Source organism: Cherax quadricarinatus, chromosome 52, assembly GCF_038502225.1.
Source record: "Cherax quadricarinatus isolate ZL_2023a chromosome 52, ASM3850222v1, whole genome shotgun sequence".
Classification (NCBI taxonomy): Eukaryota; Metazoa; Arthropoda; class Malacostraca; order Decapoda; family Parastacidae; genus Cherax; species Cherax quadricarinatus.
The window spans coordinates 20,161,318-20,187,454 of record NC_091343.1 but is presented as its reverse complement, the minus strand read 5'-3'; the positions used below and the strand labels follow the sequence as shown (position 1 = coordinate 20,187,454).

The window sequence follows — 26,137 nt, the reverse complement described above, 5'->3', positions numbered from 1 at the left end:
ACAATACCTGTGTTGTTGACACTATCCATGTTGTTGACACTACCCATGTTGACACTACCCATGTTGTTGACACTACCTGTGTTGACACTACCTGTGTTGTTGACACTACCCGTGTTGTTGGCACTACCCATGTTGACACTACCCATATTGACAATACCTGTGTTGTTGGCACTACCAATGTTGATGACACTACTCGTGTTGACACTACCTGTGTTGACACTACCTGTGTTGTTGACACTACCCATGTTGTTGACACTACCCATGTTGTTGGCACTACCCATGTTATTGACACTACCCGTGTTGACACTACCCGTGTTGTTGACACTATCTGTGTTGACACTACCCGTGTTGTTGACACTACCCGTGTTGACACTACCTGTGTTGTTGACACTACCCGTGTTGACACTACCCGTGTTGTTGACACTACCCGTGTTGACACTACCCGTGTTGTTGACTCTACCCGTGTTGACACTACCCGTGTTGTTGACACTACCCGTGTTGACACTACCCGTGTTGTTGACACTACCCGTGTTGTTGAAACTACCCATGTTGACAATACCTGTGTTGTTGACACTATCCATGTTGTTGACACTACCCATGTTGACACTACCCATGTTGTTGACACTACCTGTGTTGACACTACCTGTGTTGTTGACACTACCCGTGTTGTTGGCACTACCCATGTTGACACTACCCATATTGACAATAACTGTGTTGTTGGCACTACCCATGTTGATGACACTACTCGTGTTGACACTACCCGTGTTGACACTACCTGTGTTGACACTACCTGTGTTGTTGACACTACCCATGTTGTTGACACTACCCATGTTGTTGGCACTACCCATGTTGACACTACCAGTGTTGTTGAAACTATCCGTGTTGACACTACCCGTGTTGTTGACACTACCCATGTTGACAATACCTGTGTTGTTGGCAATATCCATGTTGTTGACACTACCCATGTTGACACTACTCATGTTGACACTACCCATGTTGTTGACACTACCTGTGTTGTTGACGCTACCCGTGTTGTTGGCACTACCCATGTTGACACTACCCATGTTGACAATACCTGTGTTGTTGGCACTATCCATGTTGTTGACACTACCCATGTTGACACTACTCATGTTGTTGGCACTACCCATGTTGACACTACCCGTGTTGACACTACCCGTGTTGTCGATACTATCCGTGTTGACACTACCAGTGTTGTTGACACTACCCGTGTTGACACTACCTGTGTTGTTGGCACTACCCATGTTGACAATACCTGTGTTGTTGACACTATCCATGTTGTTGACACTACCCATGTTGACACTACCCATGTTGTTGACACTACCTGTGTTTACACTACCTGTGTTGTTGACACTACCCGTGTTGTTGGCACTACCCATGTTGACACTACCCATATTGACAATACCTGTGTTGTTGCGACTACCCATGTTGATGACACTACTCGTGTTGACACTACCCGTGTTGACACTACCTGTGTTGACACTACCTGTGTTGTTGACACTACCCATGTTGTTGACACTACCCATGTTGTTGGCACTACCCATGTTGTTGACACTACCCGTGTTGACACTACCCGTGTTGTTGACACTATCCGTGTTGACACTACCCGTGTTGTTGACACTACCTGTGTTGACACTACCTGTGTTGTTGACACTACCCGTGTTGACACTACCCGTGTTGTTGACACTACCAGTGTTGTTGACACTACCCGTGTTGACACTACCCGTGTTGTTGACACTACCCGTGTTGACACTACCCGTGTTGACACTACCCGTGTTGTTGACATTACCCGTGTTGTTGAAACTACCCGTGTTGTTGACACTACCCGTGTTGACACTACCCGTGTTGTTGACACTACCCGTGTTGTTGAAACTACCCGTGTTGTTGACACTACCCGTGTTGTTGACAGTAACGATGTTGACACTACCCGTGTTGTTGGCACTACCCATGTTAACAATACCTGTGTTGTTGACACTATCCATGTTGTTGACACTACCCATGTTGACACTACCCATGTTGTTGAAACTACCTGTGTTGACACTACCTGTGTTGTTGACACTACCCGTGTTGTTGGCACTACCCATGTTGACACTACACATATTGACAATACCTGTGTTGTTGGCACTACCCATGTTGATGACACTACTCGTGTTGACACTACCCATGTTGTTGGCACTACCCATGTTGACACTACCCGTGTTGACACTACCCGTGTTGTCGACACTATCCGTGTTGACACTACCCGTGTTGTTGACACTACCCGTGTTGACACTACCTGTGCTGTTGACACTACCCGTGTTGACACTACCCGTGTTGTTGACACTACCCGTGTTGACACTACCCGTGTTGTTGACACTACCCGTGTTGTTGACACTACCCGTGCTGTTGACACAACCCGTGTTGACACTACCCGTGTTGTTGACACTACCCGTGTTGTTTACACTACCCGTGTTGACACTACCCGTGTTGTTGACACTACCCGTGTTGACACTACACGTGTTGTTGAAACTAACCGCGTTATTGACACTACCCATGTTGACACTACCCATGTTGTTGACACTACCTGTGTTGTTGACAGTAACGATGTTGACACTACCCGTGATGTTGGCACTACCCATGTTGACACCACCCATGTTGTTGACACTACCTGTGTTGTTGACAGTAACGATGTTGACACTACCCGTGTTGTTGGCACTACCCATGTTGACACTACCCATGTTGACAATACCTGTGTTGTTGGCACTACACATGTTGATGACACTACTCGTGTTGACACTACCCTTGTTGACACTACCCGTGTTGACACTACCCGTGTTGTTGACACTACCCATGTTGTTGACACTACCCATGTTGTTGACACTACCCGTGTTTTTGGCACTACCCATGTTGACAATACCTGTGTTGTTGGCACTATCCATGTTGACACTACTCGTGTTGACACTACCCGTGTTGACACTACCCGTGTTGTTGACACTGCCCATGTTGTTGACACTACCCATGTTGACACTACCCATGTTGACACTACCCGTGTTGTTGGCACTACCCGTGTTGGCACTACCCATGTTGTTGACACTGCCCGTGTTGACACTACCCGTGTTGACACTACCCGTGTTGTTGTCACTACCCATGTTGTTGACACTACCCGTGTTGTTGACACTACCCGTGTTGACACAACCCGTGTTGTTGACACTACCGGTGTTGACACTACCCGTGTTGTTGACACTACCCGTGTTGACACTACTCGTGTTGTTGACACTACCCGTGTTGTTGACACAACCCGTGTTGACACTACCCGTGTTGTTGACACTACCCGTGTTGTTGACACTACCCGTGTTGACACTACCCGTGTTGACACTACCCATGTTGACACTACCCGTGTTGTTGACACTACCCGTGTTGTTGACACTACCGGTGTTGACACTACCCGTGTTGTTGACACTACCCGTGTTGTTGACACTACCCGTGTTGACACTACTCGTGTTGTTGACACTACCCGTGTTGTTGACACAACCCGTGTTGACACTACCCGTGTTGTTGACACTACCCGTGTTGTTGACACTACCCAGGTTGACACTACCCGTGTTGTTGGCACTACCCGTGTTGTTGACACTACCCGTGTTGACACTACCCGTGTTGACAATACCCGTGTTGACACTACCCGTGTTGACACTCCCCGTGTTGTTGACACTACCCGTGTTGTTGACACTACCCGTGTAGTTGACACTACCCGTGTTGACACTACCCGTGTTGTGACACTACCCGTGTTGTTGACACTACCCGTGTTGACACTACTTGTGTTGTTGACACTACCCGTGTTGTTGACGCAACCCGTGTTGACACTACCCGTGTTGTTGACACTACCCGTGTTGACACTACCCGTGTTGACACTACCCGTGTTGTTGACACTACCCGTGTTGTTGAAACTACCCATGTTGACAATACCTGTGTTGTTGGCACTATCCATGTTGTAAAGTAAAAGGACACAAGTGCAACTAATGTGACATTTATTGTTGCAACGTTTCGCTCTCCAGGAGCTTTATCAAGCCATTACAAACAATACACGGACACAGAGGGTATATAAAGGCTCAGAGTGAGGTGCAATACTAGTGAGGTACCATTTAGATGTTCGCTAGTGGTAGTGGTAGTAGTAGTAGTAGTAGTGGTAGTAGTAGTAGTAGTAGTAGTAACAAAAATAATACAATATGGAAGAGCAAATAATTCGTACATGAGTAAAAGGATATAAAAGCTATTACTTGGGTAACATAAAAATAGGTTGGACAAATATAGACTGGAAAGAGGCAGGTTTTTTTCGGTGTTCACTCTCTGTAATGTGCTTTGTGTAGTATAACAGGAGAGACTATGTGATGGCAGGGTTTACTGTTTTCAGGAGGATTCTTGCTAAGACTTCGGAGATGGTGAAGCTGCCGTTGTTTTGTTTAATTGTATTCGAAACAGCGATCAGTGCTGATTCGAGGCTTCACCATCTCTTAAGTCTTAGCAAGAATCCTCCTGAAAACAGTAAACCCTGCCATCACATAGTCTCTCCTGTTATACTACACAAGCACATTACAGAGAGTGAACACCGAAAAAAACCTGCCTCTTTCCAGTCTATATTTGTCCAACCTATTTTTATGTTACCCAAGTAATAGCTTTTATATCCTTTTACTCATGTACGAATTATTTGCTCTTCCATATTGTATTATTTTTGTTACTACTACTACTACTACTACTACTACTACTACTACTACTACTACTACTACTACTACTACTAGTGAACATCTAAATGGTACCTCACTAGTATTGCACCTCACTCAGAGCCTTTATATACCCTCTGTGTCCATGTATTGTTTGTAACGGCTTGATAAAGCTCCTGGAGAGCGAAACGTTGCCACAATAAATGTCACATTAGTTGCACTTGTGTCCTTTTACTTTACATATTGTCGGTAATTCTACCAACTTTATTACACTATCCATGTTGTTGACACTACCCATGTTGACACTACCCATGTTGACACTACCCATGTTGACACTACCCATGTTGACACTACCCATTTTGTTGACACTACCTGTGTTGTTGACACTACCCGTGTTGTTGGCACTACTCATGTTGACACTACCCTTGTTGTTGACACTACCCATGTTGACACTACCCGTGTTGTTGACACTACCCATGTTGACACTACCCGTGTTGTTGACACTACCCGTGTTGTTGACACTACCCATGTTGACACTACCCGTGTTGTTGACACGGCAAGTACAGTCTACTCACATGCAAAACAAATATTGATTTGGGAAATATTTACCAGTTTAGTAAGCATCATTGTTGTTGCATACAACTCGTGGTATTGTGGAGCATCTGGGTATTGCCACATGGAAACAAAAGCAGCAATAGCAGCAGCAGTAGAAGCATAACAGCATCAGTAACAGCATCATCCTAAACAGTAACAGAAGTAGCAGCAGCACAAGCAGCAGCATCTGTAGCAACAGCAGCATCACCAATATCAGCAGTTAAAAACAACAGGAGAAACAGCAACAGTACCACCAACAAAACTATCAGTAACAGTCACAACCCTCCTACGAATACTAATAACACTAAATAATTATCAAAATAATAATGGCATTCGTAATGAGTGTATACTAATGATGGGTTTCGTGCTTTTACACACGTATAATTACTACACAGAAATCTTAAGACGAATTGATAGGGCAGATAGGGACCGACTCTGAATTAAGAGGATCATGATCAAGGGGTCACAGTTGGAAGCTGAAGACACGGATGAGCCATAGGAATGTAAGGAAGTATTTCTTTTAGCCTAAGGCTGGAAATATAAACACATATGCAGTATAGTGTGATCCTTTATTGACAACGTTTCGCCCACACAGTGGGCTTTTTCAAGTCACAAACAGATCTACCTGGGGTGGAAGGTATGCGAGTATTTATAGTCAGGTTCAGAATGCTGAGGTCAGGTGGAGAATGCTGCATCTGATGATGTACCGAGTGGGGTTATAGAGTCTAAAATCTTGGGTAGCTTGGCAGGGAGAATGGATAAGTTTGTGAGCAGACCTAAGGCTGGTTGAAAAGTGGAATGACTTGGATGAGGCAGTGGTGGAGGCAAACTCAATACACAGCTTCCAGAGTGGATATGATAAGGTGGAAGAGGTTAAAAGTCAGTGATGCCCGTCTAAGTAGTCTAGGAGGCGGGAGCCAGGAGCCTAGTCTCGATCCCAAAGGAAATCAGTCAATGTGACTTATGTCTATTGACATAAGTCACATTGACTTTTTGGGGAGGTTATCCTAGGCAACTTACACATGTACTATGTGTAATAATTTATGTAATGATATTTATTAGTACCTGTGCCTAAATAAACCTCAATGAGTACATCTTTGGAGGAATTAGATTCTCTAATGCCGTGTGTAAATTCCTGAAAACCCTCAGATATTTGTTTTTATTGTGGTATTCTGGTCATATTTACATTCGGGTGTTTAAAAGGTTTTTTTTTTTTTTACAAATATAAATTTAGTTAGATGTTTACCTTGCATGTTTTCAAGGGAAAAGATGGACGTTCCTTGAAGTGTAGCAGCTTAGCACTCAGTAGCCTGATGCTTGATCCATCCGCCTTTGGCAGCTACAGTGCATATTACTCCTTCACATCTTCAGAGTGCCTAGGCTATTTTTTATATTTTAATATTTTGCGTCTTCATATGGCCTAAATAACTCTCACCGTTATAACCCTCCCTTACCGTTATAACCCTCCCTTACCGTTATAACCTTCCCTTATCGTTATAACCCTCCCTTACCGTTATAACCCTCCCTTACCGTTATAACCTTCCCTTATCGTTATAACCCTCCCTTACCGTTATAACCCTTCTTTACCGTTGTGTTTTTGTTGCAGGTATGTTTGTTCACCGTTATCCTGGCATAGGACATCAGCAGGTAAGTTCTTGTGTGTTGTGTGTACTGTACGCCGTGGCGTACATATGTATATTCATCAAGAGGCGGGTTTTACGCAGCATACGTCGTGGTGTACATATATACAGGTGTCACTACTGGATTTAGCGTAATATACGCTGCGGTGTGCAGCTGGAGGCGTCGGGTGAGCAGGTGTACAGTAGTTTAAGATGTATACCACGGTGTTCAGTATACCTTACCGGAATGGTACCTTCGATATACCTTGATGAGTTTCGAGAGTCTCTCTTCTCTCGGAGCCCGGCCAGGGGCCAGGCTCGTCTGGTGCTTGCCTGGTCAATCAGGCTGTTGCTGCTGGAGGCCCGCTGCTCTACATATCCATCACAGCCTGGTTGATCTTGTAATGACAGGGGAACAGAAGCAGAAGGAAAAGGAGTAGTTATAAAGGAACGGAAGTTCATTAGAAGGGATAGTGGCAGTGAGAATGATAGTAGCAAAGGGAGAGTTAGTAGCACGGGAAGTAGCAGTGGAGAGGTAGTGGCAGTAGAAGGATAGTAGCAGAGGGAAGGTTAGTAGCACGGGAAGTAGCAGTGGAGAGGTAGTGGCAGTAGAAGGATAGTAGCAGAGGGAAGGGGTTAGTACTACAGGAAGTTCACGAGAGTAGCAGCAGTACTGATGTTAGTGATACTCCAGTGTTATTATTGATGATAATATCAGTGTTATGTTGCATTGATGATGGTTACCCTGGAGGGAGGGAAGGAAGAGTGAAGGGTAGGAGGGGCGAAGGAAGGGCAAGAGGAGACAAAGAAGGAAGCGAGGGAGAATAGGAAAGGAAGAGGATGATATAGACAGACAAACTGTATCTTGAAATATTTTTCTTTATTCTCTTGCTACCTGTCCCTTACTCTCCCCTCCTCTTCCTCTGTACCTCTCCTCTTTGTTCCCCTCCTCTTCCTCTTATCCTCCCTTCCTCTTAGCCTACTCCAGTTCCTCCTGTTCATCTTATTCATCCTCCTCATTTTCCTTCCATACACTAATATATAAACAAAATAATTATATACCTGTGATAAAGGATTTAATAAAGATAAAAAATAACATTTACCCAAACCTTTATTATGAGAATTATTTAATTATTTAATTATTTAATCATTGATAATATCGGTAAAAATACCAGAAACATCCATTACAGTTCGACAGGTTGTTCCTACGAGGACGGAAAGTTAGCTACCCAGAAGGATCTCTGTATCTCGGCCTCAATCACAGGCCCTCTTCAGCAGACAGGAAGCGAAGTATACAACTTTTTTCCTTCTCAGTGATTGATTTTCGTCCATATTGGATTTACCTCTTAAGTGGTCAGTGTTTCACACACACACACACACACACACACACACACACACACACACACACACACACACACACACACACACACACACACACACCTGGTCAAGCACGTCAAGAACTTAGAGAAAGTACAAAGGTTTGCAACAAGGCTAGTCCCAGAGCTCAGGGTAATGTCGTACGAGGAAAGGTTGAGGGAAATCGGACTGATGACACTGGAGGACAGAAGGGTCAGGGGAGACATGATAACGACATACAAGGTACTGCGGGGAATAGACAAGGTGGACAGAGACAAGATGTTCCAGAGACGGGACACAGAAACAAGGGGTCACAGTTGGAAGCTGAAGACTCAGATGAGTCACAGGGATGTTAGGAAGTATTTCTTCAGTCATAGAGTCGTCAGGAAGTGGAATAGCCTAGCAAGTGAAGTAGTGGAGGCAGGAACCATACAAAGTTTTAAGAAGAGGTATGACAAAGCTCAGGAAGCAGAGAGGGAGAGGACCTAGTAGCGATCAGTAAAGAGGCGGGGCCAGGAGCTATGACTCGACCCCTGCAACCACAAATAGGTGAGTACAAATAGGTGAGTACACACACACACACATACACACACACATATATATATACACACATATATATATACACACACACACATATATATATATATATATATATATATATATATATATATATATATATATATATATATATATATTGCATTCATGCTAAATGATTATGTAAATAAAACCTTATGTTAAAATTTTAAAACTTGAATTAGTAAGGTCGGATCTTTCCTGAAAGAACACCAGGTGGGAGTGGTTTATTCCCGTGGGTGTGGGAGTGACTTTAGACGTGGGTGGAGGTCTGGCTGTGGGTGTAGCGGGGGTGTAGATCTTGGGAACGGAGGCCTGGATATGGGTGAGGCGTAGGTTCGAGTTACACTACTCGATGAGGCGGTGGTAGCTAGCAGCATCCCTGATGATGATACACACCCAACTGATGCTCAGAATCTGTGTGTGGGAGATGAAAAAAATATATTCATATATATATTTATAAAAAGCCAGTATAACCTCTTCCACTCATCTCATTTATTCAGAAATAATAATAATATTAATAATAATCATTATTTTTACAAGTACATGTACAAAGTATATAGATCAGTGACATACTATTGAAAACAGTAAACCCTGCCATCACATAGTCTCTCCTGTTAATACTATACAAGAACATTACAGGGAATGAACGTTGAAATAGGCTGCCTCTATCCACCCTTCAATAAATATTTGTCTATCCTATTTTTGTTTCCCAAGTAATAGCCTTTATATCCTTTTACTCATGTGTAAGTTAATTGTTCTAACATATTGTACTACTACTACTACTACTACTACTACTACTACTACTACTACTACTACTACTACTACTACTACTACTACTACTACTACTACTACTACTACTACTACTTCTACTACTATTACTATTACTACTACTACTACTACTACTATTACTACTACTACTACTACTACTACTACTACTACTACTTATATCACTACTACTACTACCACCACTAGTATTGCACCTCACTCTAAGCCTATATATACCTTCTGTGTCCTTGTACTATTTGTAACGGCTTGACAAAATTCCTGGAGAGCGAAACGTTGCCGCAATAAAATGTCGCATTAGTTGCACTTGTGTCCTTTTACTTTACATAGAAAGCACCTGTTATGCAGAACATTTCGGGCAAATTGGGTCAGTTTTGTCCCCAGGATGCGACCCACGCCAGTCGACTAACAGCCAGGTACCGCACCGGGGATTGAACCCCGGACATAATCATCGTTAACGTCATTCATCGCTTGGTGAATGGGAGACAAACTGTTAAATGTATTAATTTGTTCACTCTCGTACTGAGCGAATGTATCTTCACTGGGGATTTAGAGATCTTTGGGGTTGAGCTCCACCTCTTGGGTCCGCTCTTAATGAGATTTTGCCGTAGTACTTTTGTAACCTTTGTACTCTAAGTCAGTCTCTAATATATTGGGATTTAATTCTTTCCACGTTGCTGTTACCTTGTACGGAAAAAATGCGTATATTTTGTGTTAATATACGCCTTTGGTTCTTCTAGTTTAGTGCGTTTACCAGTGGAGAAACATCACAGGTTGCAAAACAAGCTTTACACAGAGCAAAACGTCAGCCCAGTTAAAGCTAGTTTTGAAACGTGTGGCTTTGCATCATTACTGTTGGCAGTACATTTGCATCCAGTGTATTTTTTTGTGGGTGTTAAGCTCCAGCTCTTGAGCCTGACCCTTTTGATTGAAGCCGTAAATGAAATTAGCTTGTGTGTGTGTGTGTTATGTCTTTAATCATTGGAATATGCTACCTTAAGTGTAAATGGAACCTCTGTGTGGTAACTCTTCAGTTTAATGCACTCTGTGTTTGTGGTAATCGTGATAGTGACTCCAGAGCCGGTGAGGGAAACTACTCGTAAATATGTCACTCAGGTCCAGTGGTACAAATATAATTTAAAATACAGGAATATTATACGTGTATACACTAACCCGCAATTAGGAGACTGGAGCATAGGACAACGTTTCGGTCCGACTAGCACCGTTAACTAGTGACTAGTTGAAAATTAGACACATGTGCAACATCTGGGTATCTTTATTGTAGACGTTTCGCCATCCAGTGGCTTTATCAATACAGATTCTAGGACATAACTGGAAGACAGTAGAACTATATACAAAAGGTGAGGTAATCAGTCCCTCAGCCTTGGAGTTGGTGTGAAGAACACCTGACGACAGTATATAAGCGCCAGCCTTCTTGCCTGTGCTCCAGATTCTTCCCGACTACGGTGATCTTCACACTAATTCCAAGGCTGAGGGACTGATTACCTCTTCTTCTGTATATAGTTCTACTGTCTTCCAATTATGTCCTAGAATCTGTATTGATAAAGCCACTGGATGGCGAAACGTCTACAATAAAGATACCCAGATGTTGCACATGTGTCTAATTTTCATTTGGTCGGTATTGTATACCATTCATATTGATAAATTAGACACATGTGCAACACTTGGGTATCTTTAATGAGGAAACGTTTCGTCACACAGTGGCTTCATCAGTCCATACAAAGGAGAATGGTGAAGAACAGGAGGCATTTTGAGGCAATCAGTCCCTCAGCCTTGAGTCTATGTAATCAGTCCATCAACTTGTCGGTTCTCTGAACCATTCATTTATATTCATAGTGACTAGTTAATGGTGTTAGTCGGACCGGAACGTCGTCATACGTTGCTGTCTCTTATGTGTGGGTTATATGTGTATTTTTCCGGTCACTGTATGGTGCTTTTTAATTTTATACGTCTATATTCTGGCTTAATACAGAGGCTGGGATGGTATGAACCTTGGTAATAGATACCGACAAATTGGTATAGAAAGACACGTGAGCTGCCGGGTCACCATCTGGAGAAAACCCGAGCCGGAAGTACCGGCGAATCAACATGAATGAATGAATGACATGTGAGTGAACAATGGGACGTTTTTATCAGAAAACGTTAAATTGGCAGGTTTTCAGATATGGTCTAGTGTTGGCTCAAGTTAGTTTAGGTTAGGTAAGGTTCGTCAGAAAACAGAACAAGTGTTTCCTGACGTGGGTCTTAGTCATGCGATGACCCGCCTTTGGAGCTTTTGGTCATCTGACCGAGGCTCTCCGCTGGCTTACCAGTCCACCTCTTTAAAAAATTATGGTCATAGTTATAACCATTTAGTTATTTGGCTCACGTGTCTTTTTAAACCAGAGTCTGGGATATACAGCTCTAATACGTAAAGCTTCCGTTGCGCGCGGTGTGGATTCGCTTGCGTCAGTGACCCGAGTTCGCTGCGCTCTTGCGTTAGTACACCGGTGTGGAAGATCATTCTGAACTCACCTGGATGCCGGCCAGGATGAGAGTGATGACACCCAGAGCAATGCACACGCTGTTGAAGGCGCTAGTGAGAAAGACGAGGCAGCCCGCGGTGTATACCAGATCCTCCACATTTGGGTTTTCCAGTAGGTCCACGCCGCAGCCCACAGTCTCGTTCTTGCAACACCCGTCCGCAACGCTGGTCCCGTTTCCGTAGTTGAAGTCGACCCAATCTTTGTAGCCGTAGATACCGCAACAGTGAGTCTGTTACAACCACGAAGCGAAAATCAATTACAGTCTTTTACCGGCATATAAGGCGCACTACAGACGTATTACAACTGTAAATCAATATATTCAAGAGTTAATGTCTCCCCCCCCTTACTTTACTCTAAAGTGTAACCCTAAAGTCTACCCTTGTCCCTGAACTTGAGCATATAAGGCGCAGGCTGATTTTCCAAGACCTTTTTTTTATGGGGAAAAAATACGCTTCTTATATGCCGGAAAATGCGGTATTTGGTATAATCGGAACTAATACCGAAAGTTAGTTAGTTTTTGATAATCTTACATTGCCACTCATCATTATTACGAGGCAGATTTTTTTTAATATCAAACTAGTTATACTATATTTTTTTGTTGCTACTCTGATATATATAACATTTTTCAAGGTTACATCTTATGAACTAAATACATCTAGTTATTATCATTATTTTATAATTACTATTATTATTATTATTATTATTATTATTATTATTATTATTATTATTACTATTATTATTATTATTATTATAATATAATATTATTATACTATTAGTAGTAGTATTATATTATTATTATTAATCTCTGACTGGAACCTTAAAGTGGCTGCCCGACTTTTTTTCATTCTTCCCCCCCCACACACACTTTTTATTTTTCTTTCGCTGATAATTCGAGAACGCCTCATCCGATCAGCTTCAGATTTTCAACGCCGGTGTAGGGTCACTAGGGCCAGATTCTTGGAACAGTTGGCTTGTCCAGGTGCCCCGTGACCAAAATTATTGAACCCATTCTCAGGTTTAAATAATATATAAGTTATTCTGACTTTTTTCGGGGGGTTATCCTAGATAATTTACACTATGTATGATAATTGTACTTGTGTCTACCTGTGCCTGAATAAAGTTAGTTATCCTGGTATGGCTGGGATAACCTCCACAATGCTCTGCAGCCTGGCTTCAAACTTTCAAGAAAGTTGCCTCTTAATTCTACTACGGTGGAGAGTGAAATACAGTGTTATAAATGCACACCTGCCAATTTTAAATGTAAAATAAAGTGATATTTTTATTCCCGTTAAATCCGTCTTCAGAATGACGTTAGTGTTTAATGGCTGATTTATCTCAGGGCCAGAATAGCGCACAATTAAATTTTGCGTATCTGAGGGAAAATTTGTCAACGTGTTGAAAGTAGATGAGAAAAAAATGGAATCTTTGGATTCTTTGTATTAGATTTTTCGTCATATTTTTTTTTTAATCCAAATATTAATTTTTAATAGATATTTTCTTTAATGCTCGGGATGTTAAATTATGTAATACCAGGTACTAAAAATAATACCTTGATATAAACTTCTTTAATACCTTGGTATAAAGTTTTTAACTCCCGGGTATTGAATCTGTTAAAACTTACGTTATGTTGGATGAAGTCGATATCGTTAGTTATGTGTTCGTCTTCTCCGCCATACTCGTTGAAGATGATCTTCATGTTACTGATGAGGAAGGCAGCAGTGCCAGCAGTGAACACCAGCAGCATCACCCCCACCGTCACCACCAGCAGCAGCAACATAGCCACGATCACAGCGTACTGCTCACACACACACACACACACACGCCAGCAACACCAGGAACACGTGGAAAAAAAACAGAAATTATATGACTTAGATTCCTGCGGAAGTATACGCGCGCACCTTCACTGACGAAAGCGCTGCGATATTTCTGTGTGTACTCGCCTAATTGTGGTTGCAGGGGTCGAGACTCAGCTCCTGGCCCCGCCTCTTCACCGACCGCTACTAGGTCCTCTGTCCCCCTGTTCCATGAGCTTTATCATACCTCGTCTTAAAACTACGTATAGTTCCTGCCTCCACTACATCGTGTGTGTGTGTGTGTGTGTGTGTGTGTGTGTGTGTGTGTGTGTGTGTGTGTGTGTGTGTATGTATGTATGTATGTATGTATGCATGTATGTGTGTGTGTGTGTGTGTGTGTGTGTTACCATTTTGTCCTAGCACATGTCGATTAGACACTAGGCCTGTTGTATATGCGTGTGTGTACTCACCTATTTGTGGTTGCAGGGGTCGATTCATAGCTCCTGGTTCCCGCCTATTCACCGTTTGCTACTAGGTCCTCTCTCTCTCCCTGCTCCATGAGCCTTATCAAACCTTGTCTTAGAACTATGTATGGTTCCCGCCTCCACTACGTTGCTTTCTAGGCTATTTCACTTTCTTACAACTCTGTGACTAAAGAAATATTTCCTAACATGCCTTTGACTCATAGGAGTCTTCAACTTCCAATTATGACCTCTTGTTTCTGTGTCCCATCTCTGGAACATTCTGTCTTTGTCCACCTTCTCAATTCCTCGTAGCATTTTATATGTCGTTTCCATGTCTCTTCTGACCCTCATGTCCTCCAGTGTCGTCAGGCTGATTTCCGTTAGCCTTTCTTCATAGGCCAATCCCCTTAGCTCTGGGACTAGTCTTGTTACAAACCTTTGCACTTTCTCTAATTTCTTGACGTGCTTGTGTGTGTGTGTGTGTGCGTGTGTGTGTGTGTGTGTGTGTGTGTGTGTGTGTGTGTGTGTGTGTGTGTGTGTGTGTGTGTGTGTGTGTGTGTGTGTGTGTGTGTGTGTGTGTGTGTGTGTGTGTGTGCGTGCGTGTGTGTGTGTGTGTGTGTGTGTGTGTGTGTGTGTGTGTGTTTTAATACGTTTTTTTCTTAAGTCGAAAAGACAAAACAGTTTACTACATTTTAAAAACTCCTTTATTATTATTCAAACAATTAATTAATATGTACTTTTGGCTTCCTGGATTATTTAACACAATTGTTCTTAAGTACACGCGAATTTTGTTATCTGATTACACATTTATACCCCATCATATATAATGCAAAATTAATCAGTGTATTGTATAGAAAGCTGAGAGAATTTCTAGATCTAGATGTGTCCAGTATTTATCTCTCTTAATGAGGCAGAAATGGAGAACTCTTGCAACACTGAAGAGGATATTGGATCAGTTGGATCGTTGGAACAATTGTCACGTGTATAATGTACCCAGGAAAAATATCTAAAAGTAAACACCGAAGTAAAGGACAAAAAGGCACAATACCGTGACTGGAACAATACATAACCCACACACAGGAGAGAGGAGCTCATGACGACGTTTCGTTCTGACCTAGACTATTTACAATGTGACTTGTGAATAGTCCAAGTCGGACCGAAATGTCGTGATGAGCTTTTCTCTCTTCCGTGTTCGAGTTATTTGTGTCTACAACGAAGTAGTAATTTACGTATAAACTCACAGATTTGTCACCTTCAACGATAAATTCGTGTGGGTTTGTGTATAAACTGGAGGAGGCTCGATCCTCCGTCATAACTCTTGATTCCTGGAAAAGAAAAATGGCAAAAGAGAGTGGGTTCTCACGAGTTTGAGGATGCAGGTGTCTTCCTTGAGGGCTCCCCAGCATCCCAGCACCCCAAGGAAGGTCAGGAAGAGACCAGCGATGAGAGCACTCAGTGGCACACTGTAAAACACTTTACTGAGTAGCACTCCGAAGAGCGTGTCCTGCTGAAGGATGGCTGCTGCCACCCCCACCACAGTCACCCCCATGAACTGTTCGGGGGAGAGAGGGAAGGTTACCACCCCCACCACAGTAACCCCAAGGTAATATTGGGGAGATAGAGGGAAGATACAGAGGAAAGGTTACCACCCCCACCACAGTCATCCCTAGGGAACTGTTGGGGAGACAGAGGGAAAATACAGAGGGAAGGTTACCACCCCACCACAGTCACTATTGGGAGGGAGGGGAGAAAGAGGGAGGTGCATGATATAGTTTGCTACGAGGGTCACAAAAACATTAGACATTGAAAAATTGGATATCAGATTGGAAGGAAGGTTGTATGGAGAGAGTGAATATATTTAACTATTTGGGAGTGGACGCGTTGCAGATGAGTGTATGAAAGAGAAGGCGAACCATATAATAGATAAGGGGAAAAGGTTGAAATGTTAAGGCGTCTGTGGAATAAAATAAGTTTATGGAAGCAAAAAGTGGAATGTGCCTGAGTACAGAGGTACCAACACTTTTATATAGGTGTGAGGGATGGGTTGTAAATGTTGCAGCAAGAAGGCTGGAGATAGTAGAGATGTCATATTTGAGAACAGTGTGTGGTGTGAATATTATGCAAAGAATTCGAAGCATGGAAAACAGAAGACTGCATGCTGCTGCTGCTGCTGTTGTAGATTCGCCGGTATAATCGCCCTGCCCCAGCCTTTTCCAAGAGGTGGCCCCGGCCTTGGCTCCCTGTCGTGTGTCAGACAAATGTCTGCCAAGGGAGGAGGTATAAGTACCTCCTCATCATCTTAGACTGTGTGTAGTTACTGAAGGTATTAAAAAAGAGAAGAGGCTGTAGAGATGGTTTGGTTATTTAGAAAGAATGGAGCAGAATAGGATGACCAACAGTGTGTGGAAGGAAGGGATTCAGAGAAACTGATAAGCTGGGCTTGAGTCCTAGAGGTGTAAAGTACAATCCCTGCGCGCGCGCGCACACACACACACACACACACACACACACACACACACACACACACACACACACACACACACACACACACACACACACACACACACACACACACACACAAATATATATATATATATATATATATATATATATATATATATATATATATATATATATATACTATATACATAAGGTACACAGCAATACCTAGACGAAGGAATTTACATATTGCACTTATTTTGTTATTAGTTATCAGCTCTTGTCTTATCTTTATCAGTTATAGGTTATCTTTAAATTTTTTTTTAAGAAAGAAGATGGAGTCATTAAGCAGTATTAGTAAGTATAAACTGTTTAATTTTTCTTACAAATTTTTTGGGTCCTAGAATAAACTTTATAATATACTGTTGGCAATAGCAGTAATGTTGGCACTAGTGGTAATGTAGGCACTAGTGGTAATGCTGGCACTAGTTTTAATGTTGGCACTAGATAATGTTGGTATTTAGAAAAACTGTTGGCACTTACTATGATGGCAGAGTTGACGAGGAAGAGACCGTATTTGCTGATACAACCCATCTTGTTGACTAGGCCTTTGTGAACAAGCAGTTTGATGTGGCTCAACCAACACTTGTAGTCGTTTATTGCTTGTCGTAGTGTAACTGTTTGTTTTGGTCGTTTATCGGTTAGCTACGACCTGTATTCGTTTACTTTCACCTTGTCACCGTTAAACAATAGCTTGAGTTATTTAACGACCGGTAATGTTTGTTTAATTACTGAATGTGGTCGTTAACTATTGCTTGTAGCTGTTAAGCTACTGTTTGTAATCGTTTATATACAGCATGTAGGTGATTAATACCATCTATAGTCATTTAACTATCGATCTTAGTCATTAAATCACCGCTTGTAGTCGTTAACCACTTGTCGTTAAACCACTGTTTGTAGTTATATGTTTTTATTAAACTGAAACAGTTCCAGTCATTATTCCCACCTTCAACCCCACACACACACGCACACACACACACAAACAATTTGACACGTGTCAGAGACGCAAGCAAGTATTATTGAGGTGAGAAACTGTGCCTTAGTGCATGTGTGAGTTACACAGCTGGTGTTGGGGCTGCAGATGGCACTAACTTGGAAGATGGCTAGGATACTTGCGAATACGTGGGGTAGATAGTGGCCGAGTTGAAGAGGTGCGCAGGAGTGGGGTGGCTGCAGCGAAGGTGGTAGTCTGCTGATAAGACTGGGAGGCAGGGAGGAAGGGAGAGAGAGAGAGGGGGGGAGATGAAGAGAGAGAGGGAGATGGAGAGAGAGAGAGGGAGATGAAGAGAGAGAGAGGGGGAGATGAAGAGAGAGAGAGGGGGAGATGAAGAGAGAGAGAGAGAGGGGGAGATGAAGAGAGAGAGAGAGAGGGGGAGATGAAGAGAGAGAGAGGGAGTGGCATTGCGTCTCCCTCCACTCTTTCGAGACTTAGTAGTTACTATCACTATGCTAATAGAGACATTGATATTCAGGATAAAATTATCGCGTTCACTGCTGATACAAGGATTTTTTTTAATTTGTTTAATTATGATTATTATGCATTCCTAAGGGACACTTTCGAGTGGTTGCTCGAATTGTTTATTTTTCCTCAGAATTTTCGTTTATAAAATTATCTTATCATGGGGGAGCGCTAAACCCGTAGGGATTATACAGCGCCGGTAGGGAAGGGGGTTGTTGAAGGCTCAGTTCAAGGAACTAGAGCACAGATCCATTTCCTGAAATTAAGAGCCCTTCAGCATCATGAGGGGCTTTTTTTTTTCTTTAGGACTTGAGAACGCCTCATTCGATCAGCTTCAAACTTTAAAGAGTGGTTTTACTGTACCGTAGGGGTCGAGGGCTCATGCAAATATTGACCCTCGCAGGAGCCCTGTGATCAACATTATATAGTCCATTCCTGAAATTGTCATTACTCACGATAACTTCATATCTTCTGATTGGCCTCAAAAAAATATAAAAAAATATAAAACTTATAAAAAAGGTGTGACCTTAATTAGATCACACCTTTTTTTATGTTTTATATTGTTATTGAGTCTGCACGACTCATTTTTGAAAATTTTATGCGCGAAAACAAGGTGAAATTTTTTTTAAATTACATCATGTATAATTGAGTGTGCCATTTTTTATTACAGTCATAACTAGGCGCTAAACCCACTAGGGTCATAAGGAGCTGCTGTGCCTTTGTGAATGGAATCCATACGTAATAGTTTATGCATCTTATAGATAGGATTCTACTAATTTTATTTAAATTTCCCAATATACCAGAATAGCCAAAAATTTCCCAATACAGTATACCAGAATAGCCAAGAATTTCCCAATATTCCAGAATAGCCAAAAATTTCCCAATATACCAGAATAGCCAAAAGTTTCCCAATATACCAGAATAGCCAAAAAAATTTCCCAATATTCCAGAATAGCCAAAAATTTCCCAATATACCAGAATTGTGGAAAATACTGTATATATTTTCCAGAAATTCAGTATTTATATGTAAATAGATGGCCATACTGTATTTAATAAAATTTATGTGATGGAAAATGGGAAACTGAGCCTGCGCCTACGCAGGAGGGGATTCGCCATCTTGGTTTTGAATTGGATACAACGTTAATATAATGGGAAGAATTTTTCGTGCTCTAGAGGTTAAAATTGGATTGACACCTCTCAGATAGGAGGCGAAATTGTTGGATGTGCATTCCTGCTTAACTTGAGATATCAGACGACTAGACAAGACAGCTCCATGAACCTCAGATAAGCTCTCTAGATTTGTGTATAATTCTGGCCAGTGTTTTCAGAAATTTAGTTAGTGAGGTTTTTCTGAGTATGATACAACTTAATATCCAGTCAAACTGGTGAGTGATATTAAGATATCTTTTCCTTCTGTTATGTATATGTGAATTTATATGTAATCATTTTTTAATATACAGTCCACAAATTTATATATTTACCAGAATCCCTGATGTATAATTCATTTAATTAATAGGCCCAGAGCAACTTGTGGATATGACAGTGGTAGGTATCGAAGGGGGACATTTTTTGCGACCTAGGTGTCCCAAATTCCTACTTGTCTAACTGATAAATAATAATTATCTATGTTCATTTACTGTTATGTACATAATTATACATACAGATAAATGCAATTTTCCACAAGAATAGTCAAAAATTTCCAAATATACCAGAGTAATCAAAAATTTCCCAATATACCAGAATAGCTAAAAATTTCCAAGTTTACCAAAATAGCTTAAAAATGAAAACTTAGAATCGATGTAATTTTTGCTGTAACTGTACAGTTCTTTTGATTGGCTTATCATTTCCTCCCCCTGATGCGTTTTCCAGAATGCAAGTTTTGCATTGTTATTGGGCTGCATAAGTTTTATTTTGACAATGCATGTATATATAAATAGTTATAATCATAACCATAATTTTTAAAAGGGTAGAGGAGTAAGCCGGTGGAAGGCGTTGGTCAGATGACCAAAAGCTTCATCTGCAAGTCATCATTGAAGTTGAAATTGAAATGTTTATTTCTCTGTAAAGATTGTAATAGGTGGTTTATATATAAAACAACACTTCCGGTGGTTTACATATAAAACAACACTTCCAAAGAAGACCACTAGCATGCCTAGCAAGCCTAGGCATTTCAGGCACTATTAATAATAATTCTTATTCTATATTACAAATTACAAATGATTAAATGGATTTACGTACAATAATAAGGTAGTTCAGAACATTTAAGAATATAACAAACTGCAAAATTAATAATGAGAATGGTTTTGTCTTGGCATGATACACAGTTTCTATTTAAGCTCTTATACTGGAGTATCTCAGGCAAACTTAGCACTAGCTGGAGATTTGTTAGGCAATTTTATGTTCATAGTCATTTTGGTCAGGAGGAGGATGTGTGTGTGTGTGTGTGTGTGTGTGTGTGTGTGTGTGTGTGTGTGTGTGTGTGTGTGTGTGTGCGTGTGTGTGTGTGTACTCACCAAATTGTACTCACCTAATTGGGGTTGCAGAGGTCGAGACTCAGCTCCTGGCCCCGCCTCTTCACTGATCGCTACTAGGTCCTCTCTCTCTGCTTCCTGAGCTTTATCATACCTCTTCTTAAAACTATGTGTGGTTCCTGCCTCCACTACTTCACTTGCTAGGCTATTCCACTTCCTGACAACTCTATGACTGAAGAAATACTTCCTAACGTTGATAAATTAGACACATGTGCAACTCTTGGGTATCTTTATTGAGGAAACGTTTCGCCACACAGTGGCTTCATCAGTCCATACAAAGGAGAATCTTGAAGAACAGGAGGAGAATGAGGTAATCAGTCCCTCAACCTTGAGTCGATGTGGTTAGTCCATCAACCTGTCAGACACTGCAACTTCTTGGGATCTTAATATGTACTTGGGAATTCTTCGCTTGCCTAATTCTTGGGCACGACCTACTTCCACATTGAACAAATGTGACACCACCTATGACTGCTGCACCTCTCCTACCAACGGTTTATAAGCTCCTTCTCCGCACGTATGCCGTATTCTATTCAAAATTGATAGACTGACCACATCGACTCAAGGTTGAGGGACTGATTACCTCATTCTCCTCCTGTTCTTCAAGATTCTCCTTTGTATGGACTGATGAAGCCACTGTGTGGCGAAACGTTTCCTCAATAAAGATACCCAAGAGTTGCACATGTGTCTAATTTATCAACACGTCGGTTCTCTGAACCATTCATCTACAAACACACTTCCTAACGTCCCTGTGACTCGTCTGAGTCTTCAGCTTCTAGTTGTGACCCCTTGTTTCTGTGTCCCCTCTCTGGAACATCCTATCTCTGTCCACCTTGTCTATTCCCCGCAGTATCTTGTATGTCGTTATCATGTCTCCCCTGGCCCTTTTTTCCTCCAGTGTCGTCAGTCCGATTTCCCTCAACCTTTCCTCGTACGACATTCCCCTGAGCTCTGGGACTAGCCTTGTTGCAAACCTTTGTACTTTCTCTAACTTCTTGACGTGCTTGACCAGGTGTGGGTTCCAGACTGGTGCTGCATACTCCAGTATGGGCCTAACATACAGTGTACAGTGTCTTGAACGATTCCTTATTAAGGTATCGGAACGCTATTCTCAGGTTTGCCAGGCGCCCGTATGCTGCAGCAGTTATTTGGTTGATGTGTGCCTCCAGTGATGTGCTCGGTGTTATGGTCACCCCAAGGTCTTTCTCCCTGAGTGAGGTCTGTAGTCTTTGTCCACCTAGCCTATACTCTGTCTGCGGTCTTCTTTGCCCCTCCCCAATCTTCATGACTTTGCATTTGGCTGGATTGAATTAGAGAAGCCAGTTACTGGACCACATGTCCAGCCTGTCCAGGTCTCTTTGCAGTCCTGCCTCATCCTCATCTGATTTAATTCTTCTCATCAACTTCACATCATCTGCGAACAGGGACACTTCAGAGTCTATTCCTTCCATCATGTCGTTCACATATATCAAAAATAGCACTGGTCCTAGAACTGGCCCCTGTGGGACCCCGCTCGTCACAGGCACCCACTGTGATACCTCTTCACGTACCATGACTCGTTGCTGCCTCCCTGTCAGGTATTCCCTGATCCATTGCAGTGCCCTCCCTGTTACATGCGCCTGATCCTCCAGCTTCTGCACTAATCTCTTGTGGGGAACTGTGTCAAAGGCCTTCCTGCAGTCTAGGAAAACGCAATCTACCCACCCCTCTCTCTCGTGTCTTACTTCTGTTACCTTGTCATAAAACTCCAGGAGGTTTGTGATACAGGATTTGCCTTCCATGAACCCATGCTGGTTTTCATTTATAATCTTGTTCCTTTCCAGGTGTTCGACCACTCTCCTCCTGATAATCTTCTCCATGACTTTGCACACAATACATGTCAGAGACACAGGTCTGTAGTTTAGTGCCTCGTTTCTGTTTCCTTTCTTATATATGGGGATTACATTAGCTGTCTTCCATTTCTCAGGTAGTTGCCCAGTTTCAAGGGATGTGTTGAAGATTGTGGTTAGAGGCACGCACAGCATCTCTGCTCCTTCTCTAAGGACCCAGGGGGAGATGTTGTCCGGTCCCATCGCCTTTGAGGTGTCAAGGTCACTTAGGAGCTTCTTCACCTCCTCCTCAGTTGTTCGTATGTCATCCAACACTTGTTGGTATATTCCCTCTTGATGTTCCCTTCTGTGCTGTCTTCCCACAGCCCTTCCTGTCTCTACTGTGAAAACTTCCTTAAATCTCCTGTTCAGCTCCTCACATACCTCCTGATAATTTCTCGTGAGTTCTCCACCTTCTGTCCTTAATCTGATCACCTGGTCTTTGACTGTTGTCTTCCTCCTGATGTGGCTATACAACAGTTTCGGGTCAGTCTTGATTCTCGATGCTATGTCATTTTCATACTGTCGCTGGGCCTCTCTCCTTACCTGTGCATACTCATTCCTGGCTCTGCGGCTGATCTCCCTATTTTCGTGTGTTCTCTGCCTTCTGTACTTTTTCCATTCTCTATTGCACTTTGTTTTTGCCTCCTTACACCGTCGGGTAAACCAGGGGCTCGTTCTGGTCTTCCCGTTGTTACTGTTGCCCTTGGGAATAAACCTTTCCACTGCCTCCTTGCATTTTGTTGTTACATATTCCATCATTTCATTTACTGGCTTTCCTGCCAGTTCTCTGTCCCACTGGACCTCCCGCAGGAAGTTCTTCAACCCTATGTAGTCCCCTCTTTATAGTCAGGCTTTTCCCATTCAACTCCTGTTATTCTCTCCACTTGCAGCTCTACTATGTATTCAAAGCACAGAACCACGTGGTCGCTAGCTCCTAGGGGACTCTCGTACTTGATGTCCTCAATATCTGAGCTGCCCAGGGTAAACACAAGGTCCAATCTTGCTGGTTCATCCTCCCCTCTCACTCTGGTAGTGTCCTTAACATGTTGGTGCATGAGGTTTTCCAGCACCACGTCCAACATCTTGGCTCTCCATGTTTCGGGACCCCTATGTGGCTCCAGGTTTTCCCAGTCAATCTCCCTGTGGTTGAAGTCCCCCATAACCAGCAACTTTGCTCTGCTGGAGTGAGCTCTTCTTGCCACCTCAGCAAGTGTGTCCACCATTGCTCTGTTGCTCTCTTCATGTTCCTCTCTTGGCCTCCTGCAGTTCTGTGGTGGATTATACATCACTACAATGACCACTTTGTGTTCCCCAGACTGAAGTGTACCTACTATGTAGTCTCTTTCTCCCGTCTCATCTATGCCTTTCATTTTCTCGAATTTCCATCTGTGTTTTACGAGCAGAGCAACCCCCCCTCCCCCCCTGCCCCTTCTATCTTTCCTCATGATCTGGTATCCTGGTGGGAAGATTGCATCTGTTATTGTCTCCGTGAGTTTTGTTTCTGTAACTGTTATGATGTCTGGGGACTTCTCATTGATTCTTTCTTTCCATTCCTCATGTTTATTCGTTAATCCATCTGCATTTGTGTACCAAACCTTCAACTTCTGTTCTAATACTGTAACTGTGTGTGTGTGTATGTGTGTGTGTGTATGTGCGTGTATGTGCGTATGCGTGTGTGTGTGTGTGTGTGTATGTGCGTGTATGTGCATGTGCATGTGTGTGTGTGTGTACTCACCTAATTGTACTCACCTAATTGTGGTTGCAGCTCCTGGCCCCGCCTTTTCACTGATCGCTACTGGGTCCTCTCTCTCTCTGCTTCCTGAGCTTTGTCATACCTCTTCTTAAAACTATGTATGGTTCCTGCCTCCACTACTTCACTTGCTAGGCTATTCCACTTCCTGACAACTCTATGACTGAAGAAATACTTCCTAACGTCCCTGTGACTCGTCTGAGTCTTCAGCTTCCAGTTGTGACCCCTTGTCCCTGTGTCCCCTCTCTGGAACATCCAATCTCTGTCCACCTTGTCTATTCCCCGCAGTATCTTGTATGTCGTTATCATGTCTCCCCTGACCCTTCTGTCCTCCAGTGTCGTCAGTCCGATTTCCCTTAACCTTTCCTCGTACGACATTCCCTTGAGCTCTGGGACTAGCCTTGTTGCAAACCTTTGTACTTTCTCTAACTTCTTGACGTGCTTGACCAGGTGTGGGTTCCAGACTGGTGCTGAATACTCCAGTATGGGCCTAACATACACAGTGTACAGTGTCTTGAACGATTCCTTATTAAGGTATTGGAACGCTATTCTCAGGTTTGCCAGGCGCCCGTATGCTGCAGCAGTTATTTGGTTGATGTGTGCCTCCGGTGATGTGCTCGGTGTTATGGTCACCCCAAGGTCTTTCTTCCTGAGCGAGGTCTGTAGTCTTTGTCCACCTAGCCTATACTCTGTCTGCGGTCTTCTTTGCCCCTCCCCAATCTTCATGATTTTGCATTTGGCTGGATTGAATTCGAGAAGCCAGTTACTGGACCACATGTCCAGCCTGTCCAGGTCTCTTTGCAGTCCTGCCTCATCCTCGTCCGATTTAATTCTTCTCATCAACTTCACGTCATTTGCGAACAGGGACACTTCAGAGTCTATTCCTTCCATCATGTTGTTCACATATATCAAAAATAGCACTGGTCCTAGAACTGACCCCTGTGGGACCCCGCTCGTAACAGGCGCCCACTGTGATACCTCTTCACGTACCATGACTCGTTGCTGCCTCCCTGTCAGGTATTCCCTTATCCATTGCAGTGCCCTCCCTTTTACATGCGCCTGATCCTCCAGCTTCTGCACTAATCTCTTGTGGGGAACTGTGTCAAAGGCCTTCCTGCAGTCTAGGAAAATGCAATCTACCCACCCCTCTCTCTCGTGTCTTACTTCTGTTACTTTGTCATAAAGCTCCAGGAGGTTTGTGATACAGGATTTGCCTTCCATGAACCCATGCTGGTTTTCATTTATAATCTTGTTCCTTTCCAGGTGTTCGACCACTCTCCTCCTGATAATCTTCTCCATGACTTTGCACACAATACATGTCAGAGACACAGGTCTGTAGTTTAGTGCCTCGTTTCTGTTTCCTTTCTTAAATATGGGGACTACATTAGCTGTCTTCCACTTCTCAGGTAGTTGCCCAGTTTCAAGGGATGTGTTGAAGATTGTGGTTAGAGGCACGCACAGCATCTCTGCTCCTTCTCTAAGGACCCATGGGGAGATGTTGTCCGGTCCCATGGCCTTTGAGGTGTCAAGGTCACTTAAGAGCTTCTTCACCTCCTTCTCAGTTGTTCGTATGTCATCCAACACTTG

At 42.8% G+C, this 26,137-nt stretch overlaps 1 protein-coding gene across 1 annotated transcript; it reads right to left on the bottom strand.

Moving 5' to 3' along the window:
- Positions 1–8,939: 8,939 nt before the first annotated feature.
- On the bottom strand, positions 8,940–18,041 carry LOC128696838 (CD151 antigen). Its single transcript, XM_053788225.2, has 5 exons — positions 17,426–18,041; positions 15,807–15,995; positions 13,808–13,981; positions 12,176–12,415; positions 8,940–9,271 (listed from the first exon to the last, which is right to left on the bottom strand). Exons 1-5 carry the CDS (start codon positions 17,474–17,476, stop codon positions 9,203–9,205), a joined length of 723 nt encoding a protein of 240 aa, XP_053644200.1. The 5' UTR covers positions 17,477–18,041; the 3' UTR covers positions 8,940–9,202.
- Positions 18,042–26,137: the final 8,096 nt, after the last annotated feature.